Here is a 16,688-nt window from a genome sequence, read left to right on the forward strand (position 1 = left end):
CTCTTTTTTTTTACTATGTATTTTAGAGGAAGTGAAGTTTGTGATTTACCACAAAATGGTGGAGATTTTGTGTAACCTGAGAAGGGAGAGACTTCAGTCCTGTTGTATCGAGGGGGAGGAAAATCTGCTGCAGAAAAATCAGCTGGGTTTAACTCCCAAACTTATGCCAGAACTCTAACTCTGTAGCAGAGTGGATAGGACATACAGTGTGTATTTACCTGTGAAGCTACATAAATATACAGGACATTGATAAACTGCCTAACTATAAAGAACATTGTTAAACCGCCTAAATATACAATACATTGTTAAACCGCCTAAATATACAAAACATTGTTTAACTGCCTAACTATACAGACCATTGTTAAACTGCCTAACTATACAGGACATTGTTAAACTACCTAACTATACAGAACATTGTTTAACTGCCTAAATATACAGGACACTGTTAAACTGCCTAACTGTTCGGCCAAGTTGTTGAACCCGCCTACTTATGTTGTAATTGTTACTGTGGCTTCCACCAAGGCTTCGCCCACCGATCGGGGCGGATTTTTCACAAATAGTAAGAAAAGCTGAATGACACAATAAAGGCTGCTGGAACATACCGGGTGTGTTGGCCTGTGAGTTGGTTTATCATTATGTACACTTACTTAGACTTAGAAGCTCCCACGCCGTGCGACGCATGAGGCAGTTAGAAGATGCCAGCGCGCTCTGTATGTACATCAGGACTTGAAGTATACCAGAAGTACAGTTAAAGATTTGGGATATTCAAACTACAATTTGCAAGCACCATGTTCCTAGTATTGGAGACAAACTGAAGGGACCAGACTGGTTTGAACCCAAAGGGACAGTAACCAGGGGTGTGGCAAAGACAGGCATGGGGCACGTAGGAACTCGACTTAAGGCCCAAGTGTTGGACGACAAACACTGTCTTAAGTCAGGGCCAAGTTCATAAACACGACCTTGAAGTTCACGGTACTGAATCTTATAATGAGAAAATAGATTTCTCCCCTATTCGTTTGGTACTGTAAACCCAGTTAGACCACTCCAATCTGTTGGAAATGGGGTCCCTGGATATTTGTACATTGTAATACCGGACAAGATCTTCACTCAGTAGGTAGTCTTATCGCACACCCTGTCGCCTGAAGACCTGCATGTGTCGTGCAGGAATCCACGTTAAGCACATGTAGGCACTATGGAGGTCACGAGAACATATCAACAAGCTCAAGGTTAAGAATGTCATGACCATGACGCAATAAGAGAAGTGCAACTTTATTTGTTGGATTAGATTCTAACCGCACGGCTATGAAGGCAGGTTGATAAGGCAAGAATCCACCCCTTCACTTTTGAGCTGACTATGGAGTTGAAATATAAGCTTCACTCCCGACTGCGGAGCTGTGCATGTTTGAATTATATCTGTTTCTCTCTATGTGAACGGTTTCTGTCCGTGTGCACATTTAACGTTACAGTGTGTAAACTGTAATTGCATGTTTAAACTTAACGTCAGAAACTTTGCACCGATCACTCGAACTGTCAACAACAGCTGCACTAGGAATTTGGTGTATGACGAAGAACGTCAGAACCAACCCTCTAAAAACGGATCACTAACCCTCATGATACTAGCGCACACAGATACACACACACACACACACACACACACTGACACACACACACACACACACACACACACACACACACACACACACACACACACACACTCTCCCTCCCCTCCACATGTCTAACGGTTCTCCCCCAACATCACCACCCGCGGACTGATCCCATGACGTCACGACGTGCTCCGCCTGGGCAGTGATGTGAGCTGAAGGCGACCGTCTGACAACATGGAGATTTCCCGAGTTTTGCTGCCGTTCCTGGCTCTGTTCCTCGTCGTGATCTGGGCCCCAGCCGCAGGTAAGCGCCGCCGTCCTGTCGGGAGGCGGGATGCCGGTTTTGGCGCCCGATTAAGGTTTGATTCGTGCGTTTTTGTGGGAAGGTGGGGAGAAGAATCCCCGCGTCGCTCCAAGATGGCGCCGTGCGGGACGGAGTTTTCCCTCAGCTGAACTGCCGGATTCGCGGCGGACGCGCTCCGTGTGGAGCTGCCGGCGCCCGTGCCGGGTTAGATCGGGTGGGGGTATGTTAGGGCAGGGTTTGTGAGGAAAATGTCGTGATTATTGTGAAGTTTAGATGAGAAAATGTCGGGAGGTCGAACGATAATTTGTTACAGGCGGTGGAAGGAGCCCGGCGAGACGGAGTGATCAGGCCCGGAGGTAGGCCCAAAACAGCCCAAATCTTTAGGGAATCTTAAAATCAACTTCTGAACAACGGCGATAAGGAGACAACATGACTACAAAGTAGAAAAACATCATAGAGAGGAGGAGAAGACAGGAATATGTGACATTTTTGTTGTTTTACTTGACTGAATAAATTTTTAGCCAGGAAGTTGTTATGAATGAGTCACTACAGAATTTACAAATTATAGGTGCAAATCAGACATGGAATAAGCCTCAGTGTTTTAACTACTGATGTCATGTAATTTTGCCGTGTGGACATTTATAGTTCTGGAGAAGAGCAGCTCCATGAAGTGCCGTGTGTGTTCTTAGTTGATATTTGTTAGTTATATCCGACCTTTGATAAGTCCAGAAAACACTGACTATATAGTATATTATGAAATGAGTTGACGCATGCCAGGATCACAGGATAATGCTTTATCATTCAGTACAAATTCTGTAGATTGTTGCCATGCCAACGATTTATCTATTTATTTATTCATTTAGGTTTCCTTTACCAAGCTCTCCTAGTGTCAAAACAGTGCCTTTGATAACTCCTGATAAGCTTTGCAGATAGAATGACTCAGAGCCTTCATGTTCATGTATGCCCTTGCATGTTTTAGGTGTGAAGATGTGATGGACGTAGGGCCACACCAATGTCATATCTCCGTTCTCAGGCATTTGAAAAACAATTGGCAGGAGTTCAGGATGAAAACAGAGCTGAGAGGAAAACATGAATTTGACTACTGTGCAGAAATACACTCCCTGAATGTCTGTGGCACTTTTGTACACTGAAGTACAGCCCTTTCACTCAGACTGTTTCCATGCAGATGTTTCAGTGGAGCACTGTCTGAGAACTGAAAAGTGTTGGTGTGGTGGAATGGTGGTGGTATGGTGGTATAGGGGTGAACGCATGATGCACTCTGTCCTTTTGTGTTGTAGTGAGTTCAGAAGTTCAGTGGGAAGTGACGACAGTTCTGAGTCTGAGTCAGAACTGTCACTTCCCACTGCTTTGGACTCAGATCTCTGCTGCAGACCAGAACATAGTCATGCTGCACACGGTCACCCTTTAGAACTTCCATTTTGACACAAATTATTTTATATACTTGATAAGATTGCTGAAAATACCTGCTTTTTATTAGAAAATTATTAGTTTATTATACTTTATATGGAAGCTGAATTAATTAGAGCTGGATTTGATATTTGGTATGATGCAAGATCCCAGCACTAGGTTTTTCAACTTTGAACTTTGAATAATTAATGTTTGCCTACAAACGATCTAGAAGTATAACAGAAACTTGCTTGAACTTCCCAAAGTTGAGTGCCCAAGACTAACACTTACACAACTTACTGTTTATGTGGTGCTGTAGTGTAAGTACATGTACATAAATCTCACCCTAGAACCAAGACTCCAGTTTTTCTTCCCGTTCTGATTACTAAGAAGTCTGTCTCCTCATGACTCGTGTACTGATGTTGTTGCTTGTGAGTTCTGGCAGATATGTTCAACGTTCACATAAGGACTCCATGATTTGGTTTGCAAGTATAATTTTCTTGTCCTGTCCAAGACATCAAACAGGCTTAAGAATTTCTGTGTGTTTTTCCCCCAGCCTGAAGAATCTCGCAATGTTAATAAATAGTCAAGTTTATTTCCACAGCCCTAAGAAATTTCTCCCCAGGTATCAGATGTTGCAAAACGTAGGAAATGAGTAACAAAGTTCTTTATTCACAAACAGATATTTCGCTAAAAGTGAACAGAGTGACGTTTTGGTCACCTCCCTCAGGGTAACAGGTTTTTCTAGAAAAATTGAATAGGAGGGAGCACACACAGGCAAGGGAGCAATTTCTATGTATCTATGAGAGAATCGATTGCTGAGTGAAGGCTGTATGCTGGATATCAAGCTAAAATCTGAATTCCACAAGGGGGCGCTGGGCTGAAACAAGAGGGCGCAGCGCCCCTCTTTCCTGATTTAGATGAACCCCTGGGGTAATACCGACTGGTTCTACTTTGCTTGAGTCGCTGCTGCAGTGTTACAAATGCAGTCCCAAGCGTTCAGTATTGTCACATGTACATAGATATTGCCAAATAGCAGTAATAAGGATCTCAACAATATCAGCTGCTTCATAGAATGTGGCCCCAAATGTGTCCGAGGGTTTTTTCTAGCTAAAATCTGAATTGGACAAGAGGGCGCTGGGCTGAAACAAGAGGGCGCAGCGCCCCCCTTACCTGATGTAGATGGACCCCTGGTGTCTATATAAAGAACTTTGTTATTCGGTCCTTTACCAGCCCGATGAAAGTTGGAAAATTGTCATGTTTCTCCCCAGCTCTGAGATGTTAGCAATGTTGCATTAAGTATATATAGTATGATGTACAAATTTCTCCCCCCCCCGCTCTAAGATGTAAGGAAGATGTTAGAAATGTTGTCATGTCTCTCCGCAGCTCTAAGATGTTAGAAATGTTGCATTGAGAATATATGATGTACAAATTTCTCCCCCCCCCCCCGCTCTAAGATGTTAGGAAGATGTTAGAAATGTTGTCATGTCTCTCCGCAGCTCTGAGATGTTAGGAAGATGTTAGAAATATTGTCATGTCTCTCCGCAGCTCTAAGATGTTAGGAAGATGTTAGAAATGTTGTCATGTCTCTCCGCAGCTCTAAGATGTTAGGAAGATGTTAGAAATATTGTCATGTCTCTCCGCAGCTCTGAGATGTTAGGAAGATGTTAGAAATGTTGTCATGTCTCTCCGCAGCTCTGAGATGTTAGGAAGATGTTAGAAATATTGTCATGTCTCTCCGCAGCTCTGAGATGTTAGGAAGATGTTAGAAATATTGTCATGTCTCTCCGCAGCTCTGAGATGTTAGGAAGATGTTAGAAATGTTGTCATGTCTCTCCGCAGCTCTGAGATGTTAGGAAGATGTTAGAAATATTGTCATGTCTCTCCGCAGCTCTGAGATGCTCCTGTGATATCTGCCGGAACAACACGTGCGAGACGGACGGCGTGTGTTCCACCAACGTGCAGCGGGTCGGGGACTCCGCACGGACCACTCGGCAGTGCCTGAATGCCGACCAACTCATTCCGCGGGAAAACCCCTTCAAGTGTCAGAACGTGGAAAACCACGCCGACCTGGTCGTGGCCTGTTGCAAGTCTCACGACCTCTGCAACGCTGACCTGCGACTCACGCTCCCCCCGGCACCTTCCGTCGGTAAGGTCAACACTGGTCAAAGGTCGGAAGCAGGGCAGCGACCAATCAGCTCCTGGGCTGCACCCGCCCCTTTTGGCCGTCCCGTTTGACACGACCGTCCTGCGCTCGCCGGGTGTGAGTTGGTTTGGCGTTCACGCGTCCGCATCGCGCCCCTGTGTACTAATTAAACCCCTTCATTCTCTTACACGCATCATTACGCAGCTGCAGCCTTACCCATAACCCGTAACTGCGGCAACCGTAACCATGGCAACTGTAACCGTGGCATGTCTTTCTTAGCGGGTGTGGTTGTGACAGGTGTAATGTGGCGGTCTGTACTATTGTCCAATCACCGCTCGGCTCTCTCACGCTGACCCTGCTCACGTAACTTTCTCCCCCCCAGGATCCCTAGTGGGCCGGCCCGCAGGTCGGAGGTCAAATGTCATGTGGCTGTTGCTAACCCTTGACCCTACTGCTGACCCTGACGGCTTGTGTGTCTGTTCCCCTGCCGTTACAGCCCTGCAATGTGCATGCGACCGGTGCGAGAAAACCAACTTCACTTGTGAGACCGACGGCGTCTGCTTCAAGCAGTTGATTTTAGAGTCGTCGGTTACCATGACGATGCGCTGCATGGACGCTGATCGCCTCACGCCACCCGAAAACCCCTTCATCTGTCAGGACTCAAACAACCCCCGATTTGCCATCCGCTGCTGCAAAACGCACGACTTCTGCAATCAGGAGCTTAACGTGGTCCTGCCCGCTTCCACCACACAAGTAGAAGGTAGCCGCCCTGCGCGGAGAGGCTTCTATCTCCCTCCTGTAGCAGTTTCACTGTAGCAACCTTCTTACTGTAGCAACCAACTACTGTAGCAGTTTCACTGTAGCAACCTCCTTACTGTAGCAACCTCCTTACTGTAGCAGCCTACATACTGTAGCAGTTGCATTGTAGCAATTTCCTTACTTTAGCAACCTCCTTACTGTAGCAACCTCCATACTGTAGCAACCTCCTTACTGCAGCAACCTACATACTGTAGCAACCTACATACTGTAGCAACCTCCACACTGTGGCAACCTCAGATTGCCCACTGTAGCAACATCAGTACTATAGCATTCCACTTAGCAACATCAATACTGTAGCAGTTTCACTGTAGCAACATCAATATTGTATCAGTTTCAATGTAGCAAATCAAAATTGTAGCATTATCACTTAGCAACCTCCATACTATAGCAGTTTTACTTAGCAACATCAATACTGTAGCAGTTTCACTGTAGCAGCCTCCATACTGTAGCAGTTTCCGTGTAGCAACCTACACACTGTAGCAACCAGCAGTTAGATTAGGTTAGTGATAGTTGATGAGCCCAACCAGTCTCACATGTGGCCTCCCCGTTAGGTTAGGTTAGTATAGTTAATGAGCCCTCCCCAGCTGACATGTGCCCCCCGTTAGGTTATGGTGATAGTTAATGAATCCTCCCCAGCTGACAGCCCCCCCCCCCGTTAGTTTAGGTTAGTATAGTTAATGAGCCCTCCCCAGCTGACATGTGCCCCCCCTGTTGTCAGGTTAGTATAGTTAATGAACCTTCCCCAGCTGACATGTGCCCCCCTGTTGTCAGGTTAGTATAGTTAATGAACCTTCCCCAGCTGACATGTGCCCCCGCTGTTGTCAGGTTAGTATAGTTAATGAACCTTCCCCAGCTGACATGTGCCCCCCCTGTTGTCAGGTTAGTATAGTTAATGAACCTTCCCCAGCTGACATGTGCCGCCCCTGTTGTCAGGTTAGTATAGTTAATGAACCTTCCCCAGCTGACATGTGCCCCCCCTGTTGTCAGGTTAGTATAGTTAATGAACCTTCCCCAGCTGACATGTGCCCCTGCTGTTACAGACCGTGAGTCCCCGGGCGGGTCGGTGGGGCTGGGGACGGTGGAACTGGCGGCCATCATCGCGGGGCCGATCTGCTTGGCGTGCATCGTGTTCATGATCGTGCTGTGCCTGTGCCAGAAGCGCGGCGCCAGGATGCCGCTCAGCGACCCCGAGGAGAGCATGGACTCCGACAACCCCCTCATGCCCCCGGGGCACTCGCTCAAGGAGCTGCTGGACGACATGACCACCTCCGGGTCAGGCTCAGGTGAGTTAACATGGCCCAGTAACCCCCTCATGGCCCTGTAACCCCTCATGCCCCTGTAACCCCTCATGCCCCTGTAACCCCCTCATGCCCCTGTAACCCCCTCATGCCCCCGGGGCACTCGCTCAAGGAGCTGCTGGACGACATGACCACCTCGGGGTCAGGCTCAGGTGAGTTAACAGGACCCTGTAACCCCTCATGCCCCTGTAACCCCTCATGCCCCTGTAACCCCCTCATGCCCCTGTAACCCCCTCATGCCCCTGTAACCCCCTCATGCCCCTGTAACCCCCTCATGCCCCCGGGGCACTCGCTCAAGGAGCTGCTGGACGACATGACCACCTCCGGGTCAGGCTCAGGTGAGTTAACATGGCCCTGTAACCCCTCATGCCCCTGTAACCCCTAATGCCCCTGTAACCCCCTCATGCCCCCCGGGGCAGGCCCTGTAACCCTCTCATGCCAGACGCAGCTCATTTCTGAAGAACAACTTGTGTACAGCCAGAACCTTGTATCCTGTGTCTGGACTGATGGGTCTTCAGACATGGGTTTTATTTGTTAATTAACCTTTAGACCTGGGTGATCATTCTTGACCTTGTAACCAGGTGACCTTGTGTACTGGGTTGTTAATAACCTTGTATCCTGGGATGTTGATTGACGTAGTATCCTGGGTTCTTTTTGACCTTGTGTCCTGGGTTGTTACTGATGTAGTGTCCTGGGTTGTTAATGACCTTGTGTCCTGGGTTGTTAATGACCTTGTGTCCTGGGTTGTTAATGACCTTTTGTCCTGGGTTGTTAATGACCTTGTGTCCTGGGTTTTTAATGACCTTGTGTCCTGGGTTGTTAATGACCTTGTGTCCTGGGTTGTTAATGACCTGGTTTCCTGGGTTGCGAATGACCCTGAGTCCTTGGTTGTTAATGACTTTGAGTTCTTGGTTGTTAATGACCTTGTGTCCTGGGTTCTTACTGACCTTGAGTCCTGGGCTGTTATTGACGTATTATCCTCCATCCACCAGGCCTGATGAGGGACTGGACGACCTCTGGGTCGGGCTCGGGGCTGCCCCTGCTGGTGCAGCGCACCATCGCCCGGCAGATCACGCTGATGGAGTCCATCGGGAAGGGTCGGTTCGGCGAGGTGTGGCGCGGCCGCTGGCGGGGGGAAAATGTCGCCGTCAAGATCTTCTCGTCCCGCGAGGAGCGGTCCTGGTTCCGGGAGGCCGAGATCTACCAGACGGTCATGCTGAGACACGAGAACATCCTGGGCTTCATCGCCGCCGATAACAAAGGTGGGTCAGTACGTGGGTCAGTAGTGGGTTAGGTTGGGAGATCTACCAGACGGTCATGCTGAGACACGAGAACATCCTGGGCTTCATCGCCGCCGATAACAAAGGTGGGTCAGTACGTGGGTCGGTAGTGGGCTAGGTTGGGAGATCTACCAGACGGTCATGTTGAGACACGAGAACATCCTGGGCTTCATCGCCGCCGATAACAAAGGTGGGTCAGTACGTGGGTCGGTAGTAGGTTAGGTTGGGAGATCTACCAGACAGTCATGCTCAGACACAAGAACATCCTGGGCTTCATTGCCCCGATTACAAAGGTGGGTCAGTACGTGGGTCGGTACGTGAGCTGGTTTTATTAACATTGGAATATGCATTTGTCATGTACATATTTTACTGTGTAGCAATAGTTTGTAATCTGATACGTTGTGTGTTGACAGATAATGGCACGTGGACCCAGCTGTGGTTGGTGTCGGATTACCACGAGTTTGGATCGCTGTTTGACTTCCTGAACCAGCGGGCGGTGTCGGCTCACGGCATGATCAAACTGGCGCTGTCAACCGCCAACGGCCTGGCCCACCTGCACATGGAGATCCTGGGCACGCAAGGTAGGCACCTGGTAACTCACCTGTAAACACACCTGCACATGGAGATCCTGGGAACGCAAGGTAGGCACCTGGTAACTCACCTGTAAACACACCTGCACATGGAGATCCTGGGAACGCAAGGTAGGCACCTGGTAACTCACCTGTAAACACACCTGTGCACACACCTGCACATGGAGATCCTGGGCACCCAAGGTAGGCACCTGGTAACACACCTGTAGGCACACCGGTTTACAAACCTGTTGACACAGACTAGGATCACCTGTAGGTTAGATGATATCCCACACCTGTAGTCACACATGTTACCTGTCCTGTCCCCAGGTAAGCCGGCCATCGCCCACCGCGACCTGAAGTCTAAGAACACCTGTATGTTAGATAACACACCTGTAGTCACACCTGTTACCTGTCCTGTCCCCAGGTAAGCCGGCCATCGCCCACCGCGACCTGAAGTCTAAGAACACCTGTATGTTAGATAACACACCTGTAGTCACACCTGTTACCTGTCCTGTCCCCAGGTAAGCCGGCCATCGCCCACCGCGACCTGAAGTCTAAGAACACCTGTATGTAAGATAACACACCTGTAGTCACACCTGTTACCTGTCCTGTCCCCAGGTAAGCCGGCCATCGCCCACCGCGACCTGAAGTCTAAGAACACCTGTATGTTAGATAACACACCTGTAGTCACACCTGTTACCTGTCCTGTCCCCAGGTAAGCCGGCCATCGCCCACCGCGACCTGAAGTCTAAGAACATCCTGGTGAAGAAGAACGGGCAGTGCGCCATCGCGGACCTGGGCCTCGCCGTGAAACACGACCCCATCACCGACTCGGTGGACATCGCCCCGAACAACCGCGTGGGCACCAAGAGGTACATGGCGCCCGAGGTTCTGGACGACACCATCAACATCACGCACTTCGACTCCTTCAAGCGCGCCGACGTGTACGCGCTCGGCCTCGTGTTCTGGGAGATCGCCAGAAGATGCAACGTGGGCGGTGAGTCTGAATACTGTAACTAGCGGTGCTTCGGTGCCGGCTACCTACCCACTGTTAGACTCAACCCTCAGCTGCCCATTGTGTGATTTCGTGGGTGCCTGTTACTCTGCAGGTATCTATGAGGACTAGAGTCCATTCCAAGTCACCAAGAGGGTTTTATAATAATATTTGTAATAATTTAGAAAAAATTCTAATAAAAGAATATCTGACTGACAATAGTTGTAAATTTTTCTAAAATATTGAATATAAAAATATGAATTTATTTGAAGTCGATAGATAATTAAGAAATATTTTGAAAGGAACTGCACAAAAATCTCTTTATTTAGAATGATTTCTAAACATCAATGTGATTCTTTCACTTTTAGAAATATTTACAACTAGAGTTCCACGACCTCATACCTTCGCCAAATGATTTTAACCTTTATGACTGATGTATCAGGGGTGTTTGTCATCAATTATAAATCAAACCAGTTGATCTTCTTCACCCAAAAAACAAAAGTATGAGCTTAACAAAGAAGGTTATGCTAGCAAAGTAACATTTATCATGAATTATGCAAATGGAGTCCTTATAAGCATAATTTGATTCAACGATGTTCACATTCACATAACTTCCAAATGACACAAGTATGAAATTGCCATCATTTACCTGTATGGAATAATAGTAGTTTCTCATTAATTATGCAAATTAGGCCTACATTTGCATATTTTTATCTAGCAAAATTCCTCAGTAACAAATATCACATATGTCAATTGTCATATATCATGGAACACAGCGGGTTTTTAAAATTGTCTCATTTATTATGCAAATTAGAATCTGATTTGCATAATTATCGTCCAATCATACAAAGCATCACGTAAGCTATGTACATGACCATCCATCAAGCCCGTCTTGAGTTATAGTATTTTCGCATTAATTATGCAAATGAGGTATTCATTTGCATAATTGATATCTACTAATATTTCTCTCTTCTTCAGTTACATATGTCACATGTTTGAGAGTCCTATCATGGAATTTGGCGGATGTATAAACTTTCCTCATTAATTATGCAAATTATATGCTGATTTGCATAATAAGTATCTAATCATGTACATCATAGCTCAAGCTATCTACTTACCAAAAATCATAACCATCCATCAAGCCCTTCTTGAGTTATTCCCTTTCAAAGTCTGAACCAAAACCTGATCCTGCAGTTCCAAAAAAGCCGCTAGGGGGCCAAAACCTATACCACTTACTCTCGGTCCAAAGAGCTATCTACCACTCAAAAATCAGTTCCATAGCTTGTCCAGAACACGAAATATTGAAACAGGAAGTTCCGCTGCAGTACCGTAACAAGCCGCTAGGGGACCCAAAATCTAATCATTTCCTAGTCTCATCAATACCTACCCACCTACCAAATATCAAGACAATCCATCCAAGCCTTCTGGAGTTATGCTGGTCTTTACAAACATACATACATACATACATACAAACGCTACCCTCTGCATAACCTTCTCGGCGAAGGTAAAAAATGGTAGAAATTGGTTAACAATGGTAGAATGGTGATTGCCCCCATAAAAGTAGGTGCTAATCCGGCCCTTCTGTCTGCTTTTAGATATCTCTAGATTTCACTGCGGGACACTGTTGGGTCCTTTGTGGAAAGCATTCTTTCCTATACTTTGCAAGGATGTGTGAATTGCTTTCTTCCCAGTCCTCTGACCTATTTATAAAGATGTTACAAACAATGGTAAAAAATGGTAGGGAATTGTAAATAATGGTAAATAATGGTTGAATGCCGTTAACATTATTTAGAAACTGTTAGAAATATCATATTCCATATGATGAATATTTCTAAAGTTTAAGAAAACCGGAGAAATATTTATAAAGTTGAAATCACATTCAAAATATTTCTTAAGTATGAAATGTCTCACACAAATAATTACAATAGATTGAAAACATTTGTAAATTAGGACAATAACAACCCTCTTGGTGACTTGGAATGGACTCTACCAGCTGCCCGTTGTGTGATTTAATGAGTGCCTGTTATTCTTCAGGTATCTATGAGGAGTACCAGCTGCCATATTTTGACATGGTGCCCTCTGACCCTTCCATCGAGGAGATGCGGAAGGTGGTTTGTGACCTTCGACAGCGACCCAGCGTCCCCAACAGGTGGCACGAGAATGAGGTAAGGTCATAGGTCACTCATGTCGAAATGTGAAATTTTGCTATAATACTGTTTTTTTAGGTTTCTCACCAGTGTTTGCCATGTTTACAGTACCTGAGAGTGAGTTGTTGTTTATGTTGTTGTTGTTGTTGTTTACAGTACCTGAGAGTTGTTGTTTATGTTGTTGTTGTTGTTGACAGTACCTGAGAGTGATGTCCAAGGTGATGAAGGAGTGCTGGTACCACAACGGCGCCGCCCGGCTGACGGCCCTCCGCATCAAGAAGACTCTTGCTCAGCTCGCGCCCTACGATGAAATCAAGCTGGTATAACTGCAGAATTCCTGCAGACACGGGGGGGGGGGGGTCCTGCCGAAACTAGGGGGCTGCAGCAATCAGGCAGAGGGGGGAGGGCAGCTTTCCTGCAGAAACTTGGCGGGCTAGATCAAATTAGGCTGATGATATGAATTCTAGTACGGCACAGGATAAAGGACTCTGTTTTGACAATATAAAGAGTAGAGACAAATTTTGGTGCAGGTTTGGCAGCCATGACAGAATAGTTGTGCCAACACAGGTGTCGTGAGTAGACTGTAAAACTGTGCTGTTCGACCGGAGGCCGGCATGGAATTTTGAGATTCCAACCCAGCAGAGAAACAGCAGCAGCTCTTGTGTAACTGTGAGTTCCAGAGAGCTGTCTTAAGGGTTGAGTTGTAGCTCACCGTAGCAGGTATGTCTCGCCCATGCTGGTTATTAGAAATGATGAGGCATGGCTCGGTGAGGCAGGTCTCACGCTGTTTTTGCACCCTGCCATTCCAGTGGCTCCGGGGGCAGGTTAGAATCATGGCAAAGTCGGCGACTTTAGAAAGGCCAAACGGAGTGTATATATGTATATTTATATATATCTGATTCCTATAACTTGTATGACTGTGCAGAATGATTGTTTATGTTAATGAACAGGATGATGTGAGATGCTTTCCTCAGTACTAGACTTGGCAATCTGACAGTTTGTGTTGTACTCCCAGGATTTTAATGTCAACCAAAGAATGAATTGATATGCTTCACCGCAACACAATACTGCAGCGCACATCGCAGCCGCACAGATTACTGCAGCACACATTACTGCAGCACACGGTACAGCAGCACACATCACTAGTATACATTACTGCAGCACACAACACCGCAGCACATATTCCTGCAGCCCACATTTCTGAATTATTACTGCAGTACACATCGCTAGTATACATTACTGAAGCACACATCACTGCAGCACACATTACTGCAGCATTCCTGCAGCTCACATTACTGCAGCACACATTACTCCTATTACTGCAGCATTCCTGCAGCTCACATTGCTGCAGTATTCCTTCAGCACACATTACTGCAGCACACATTACTGCAGCATTCCTGCAGCTCACATTGCTGCAGTATTCCTGCAGCACACATTACTGCAGCACACGGTGCAGTTGAAATGTCTTAGAGCTGCAGATTAGCTGACAGGTCTGACACTGGACATCAAGCCATGTTAGAGGACAAGCTGTATGAACATGAACTGATGTTTAGGAAATAACTTATAATCTCGCCCCCTTGTTGTACTATGAGACAGGCTCTTCTGCAGCAGAATGTATGATTGAGTGTATATAATATAGCTGTATGTATCCTTAGATATCCCACCTAGGCTGTACATGTAACTGTAGAAGTCTGCAGATCCGTCTATTTTTGCCATCAATGAGTCCAGTGCGAAAAGTAAACTAACAGTCAGGCAACAGACCCCAGAGTCGTTCTATTGTATATGGATAGTATTTGGTCTGATGCGATATGTGTTTGTAAATAATTTGCTATATTCCGCATTAACTTTGTACATCTTCCTAACCATGCATTCTAACTTAAATTCAAGCTGGCAAATTTATGGCCAGTTCCAAAAGTCTTCTGTGTAACTATCGTGATAGGCTGTACTCCAAACGCCTGGGGGAGACCGTATTACTGTCGTCTCTTGCCACAATACAACTGATGTGACGTTTCACTTCCAAGGCAGAAACCTGAGAACTGTACCTCAAATGTACAACGGGAAACCTACACAAAAAATACCTCACATGTACACTGGGAATGTCGCCACATTCACACATGTTCAGTCTCGCATTCACACTGGCGATATCGCCACATTCACCCTGATCATGACTGGTCTGTTCAGTGATTCACCCTGATCATGACTGGTCTGTTCAGTGATTCACCCTGATCATGACTGGTCTGTTCAGTGAATCTGGGAATCTCTCCATGTAGACCAGCACACTGACAATTGCAGCCTCAAAGTTACTCTGATAAAGTTTTACAACTGGTATAAAAATCCCTTCTTCACTGCTGTAAACCATGGAGTTAATGATGTCAGTAGAGAAAATATGTTCATGTAGAGGGTTAAACGCGGTCCATTGTTCAGGTAGAGGGTTAAACATGGCCCGTTGTTCAGGTAGAGGGTTAAACATGGCCCGTTGTTGAGTAGAATGTCACATTGTTGAAAAGACACTTTAATCAAAAACGTCACAAAATAGTTGAAAACAACCTGCTACCTTAGTTTGAAAACCCGTCACATTGTCCACAATATCATGTCACATTGTTGAATTAAACATGCTACTTGTTGAATAGAACGTGTCACATTTTCTGTTGTGCTTGATGTTGTACTTGATGCTGTGCTAGTTGAGTCCGAGTCCCCTCTAGTGCCAGTCAGGTCCAGTTGTGGTTAACTCAGCTGCATTTCCTCAAGTCGTCCCCAGGATACTGTACCTTCTCCCAGCACACTTTGCGCAGGAAGTAAGTTCTCCTTCCCGGGACAGTCTGTGACGAAACGAGGCCCCAAAATGGCGGAGTTCCACTTTTGTGCCCAAACAAACCGGACAAATCCAGCTTGGCAGTGCGGGTAAAAACTTGAGGCATGACATGTAGGTAGATGCATTTAGAAGTGATCGCTTTCATCGCATTTCCGATGAAAAAGCCCTTTACTGTTCACGCCCGTTTCAGACGGACATTGCCGACGCTGTGGTAGGGAGAGGTTTCCTGGAAGTCCTTTTAACTTTGGCTGCTTAAAGAAAAGCCATAATTAAGGCGACAGCATCGCAGCGTCGCCTGTCGGGCATGTCTAGAACTGCACCACAATTACAAGGTGCCCGATTTTACCAACTAGTCAGCTAAACTGAGCAATCTGGAAACTTTATTATGCTTTCCCTGCATCTGCTTTAAGACAGGTCAGCGGAACCAACACCATATAAGGAACTCAGACGCGACGGCTCCGCGGTTTGGCGCATGCGCGACTAGTTCCCGCAAACTTGACCCTCCCTAAAGTTTTGGCTCTTTCAGAATATCGATCGGTTAGAGATGATTCCATGCTTCCAACGGAACGCCTGTCGAAAGACGTCGCGGCCCTCACGCGGCTCGGGCTGGCACTGCAGCCACAAGATGGGGGAATATCCCATTAAAATTTAGCTGTAGTCAATGGGAATGTCTCGTAACTCTAGAAAAGTCCGATGGTCATTTATTCAGAGGAAAAACAAGGAATCGGATTAACGTCGACATCTTTGAGCCCAGTCTGCTCGGTTCAAACATGGAAGTTACGGCTGTAGTAATGAAAATACATCGCTGAATGATGGAGACCCTCATGAGATGCTCAATGCAAAAGTTACATCGATAAGACCCCCTAAATAAGGAAAACATAGAGCCACAATACTAATCTCCAAGCAGATCTACACGGGGGCTCCCCGTGTAGATCTGCTTGGAGATTACCACAATACGTCCTCAGGACTGGCAATCGCAAGGTATCACCTTTTGACATGAAGGCCGATGCATACATGCCCCTGGGAACGAGTCCTTATATGCCTGTATTTGCGCCGATGGAAGTTCATGGAGCGATGTGATGACGTGTGGATGACGCGTAGATGACGTAACGATGTGATGAACCTGAGAGCTGTACCTCAAATCATTGATTAGAATAGTTTTAAATAGAAGGGAGATAAAATTACGACCAACTTCAGGTTCCAGCTTCTGTAGACATGACGCGTTTTTCTGGTGCCTGCCACGCCAAATCAGGGATACCCTAAAGTTGTACCGGTTTATTCTCCTCGGCTGTAACGCATGCGTAC

The 16,688-nt window shown here is 46.4% G+C and overlaps 1 protein-coding gene across 1 annotated transcript; it reads left to right on the top strand.

Moving 5' to 3' along the window:
• Nucleotides 1-1,760: 1,760 nt before the first annotated feature.
• On the top strand, nucleotides 1,761-15,203 carry LOC136420537 (TGF-beta receptor type-1-like). Its single transcript, XM_066407485.1, has 8 exons — nucleotides 1,761-1,908; nucleotides 5,958-6,221; nucleotides 7,321-7,563; nucleotides 8,571-8,840; nucleotides 9,272-9,439; nucleotides 10,146-10,427; nucleotides 12,459-12,589; nucleotides 12,769-15,203. The coding sequence occupies exons 1-8, from the start codon at nucleotides 1,839-1,841 to the stop codon at nucleotides 12,895-12,897; spliced, it is 1,557 nt and encodes a 518-aa protein (XP_066263582.1). The 5' UTR covers nucleotides 1,761-1,838; the 3' UTR covers nucleotides 12,898-15,203.
• Nucleotides 15,204-16,688: the final 1,485 nt, after the last annotated feature.

This window comes from Branchiostoma lanceolatum, chromosome 15, assembly GCF_035083965.1.
Source record: "Branchiostoma lanceolatum isolate klBraLanc5 chromosome 15, klBraLanc5.hap2, whole genome shotgun sequence".
NCBI classification, from domain to species: domain Eukaryota; kingdom Metazoa; phylum Chordata; class Leptocardii; order Amphioxiformes; family Branchiostomatidae; genus Branchiostoma; species Branchiostoma lanceolatum.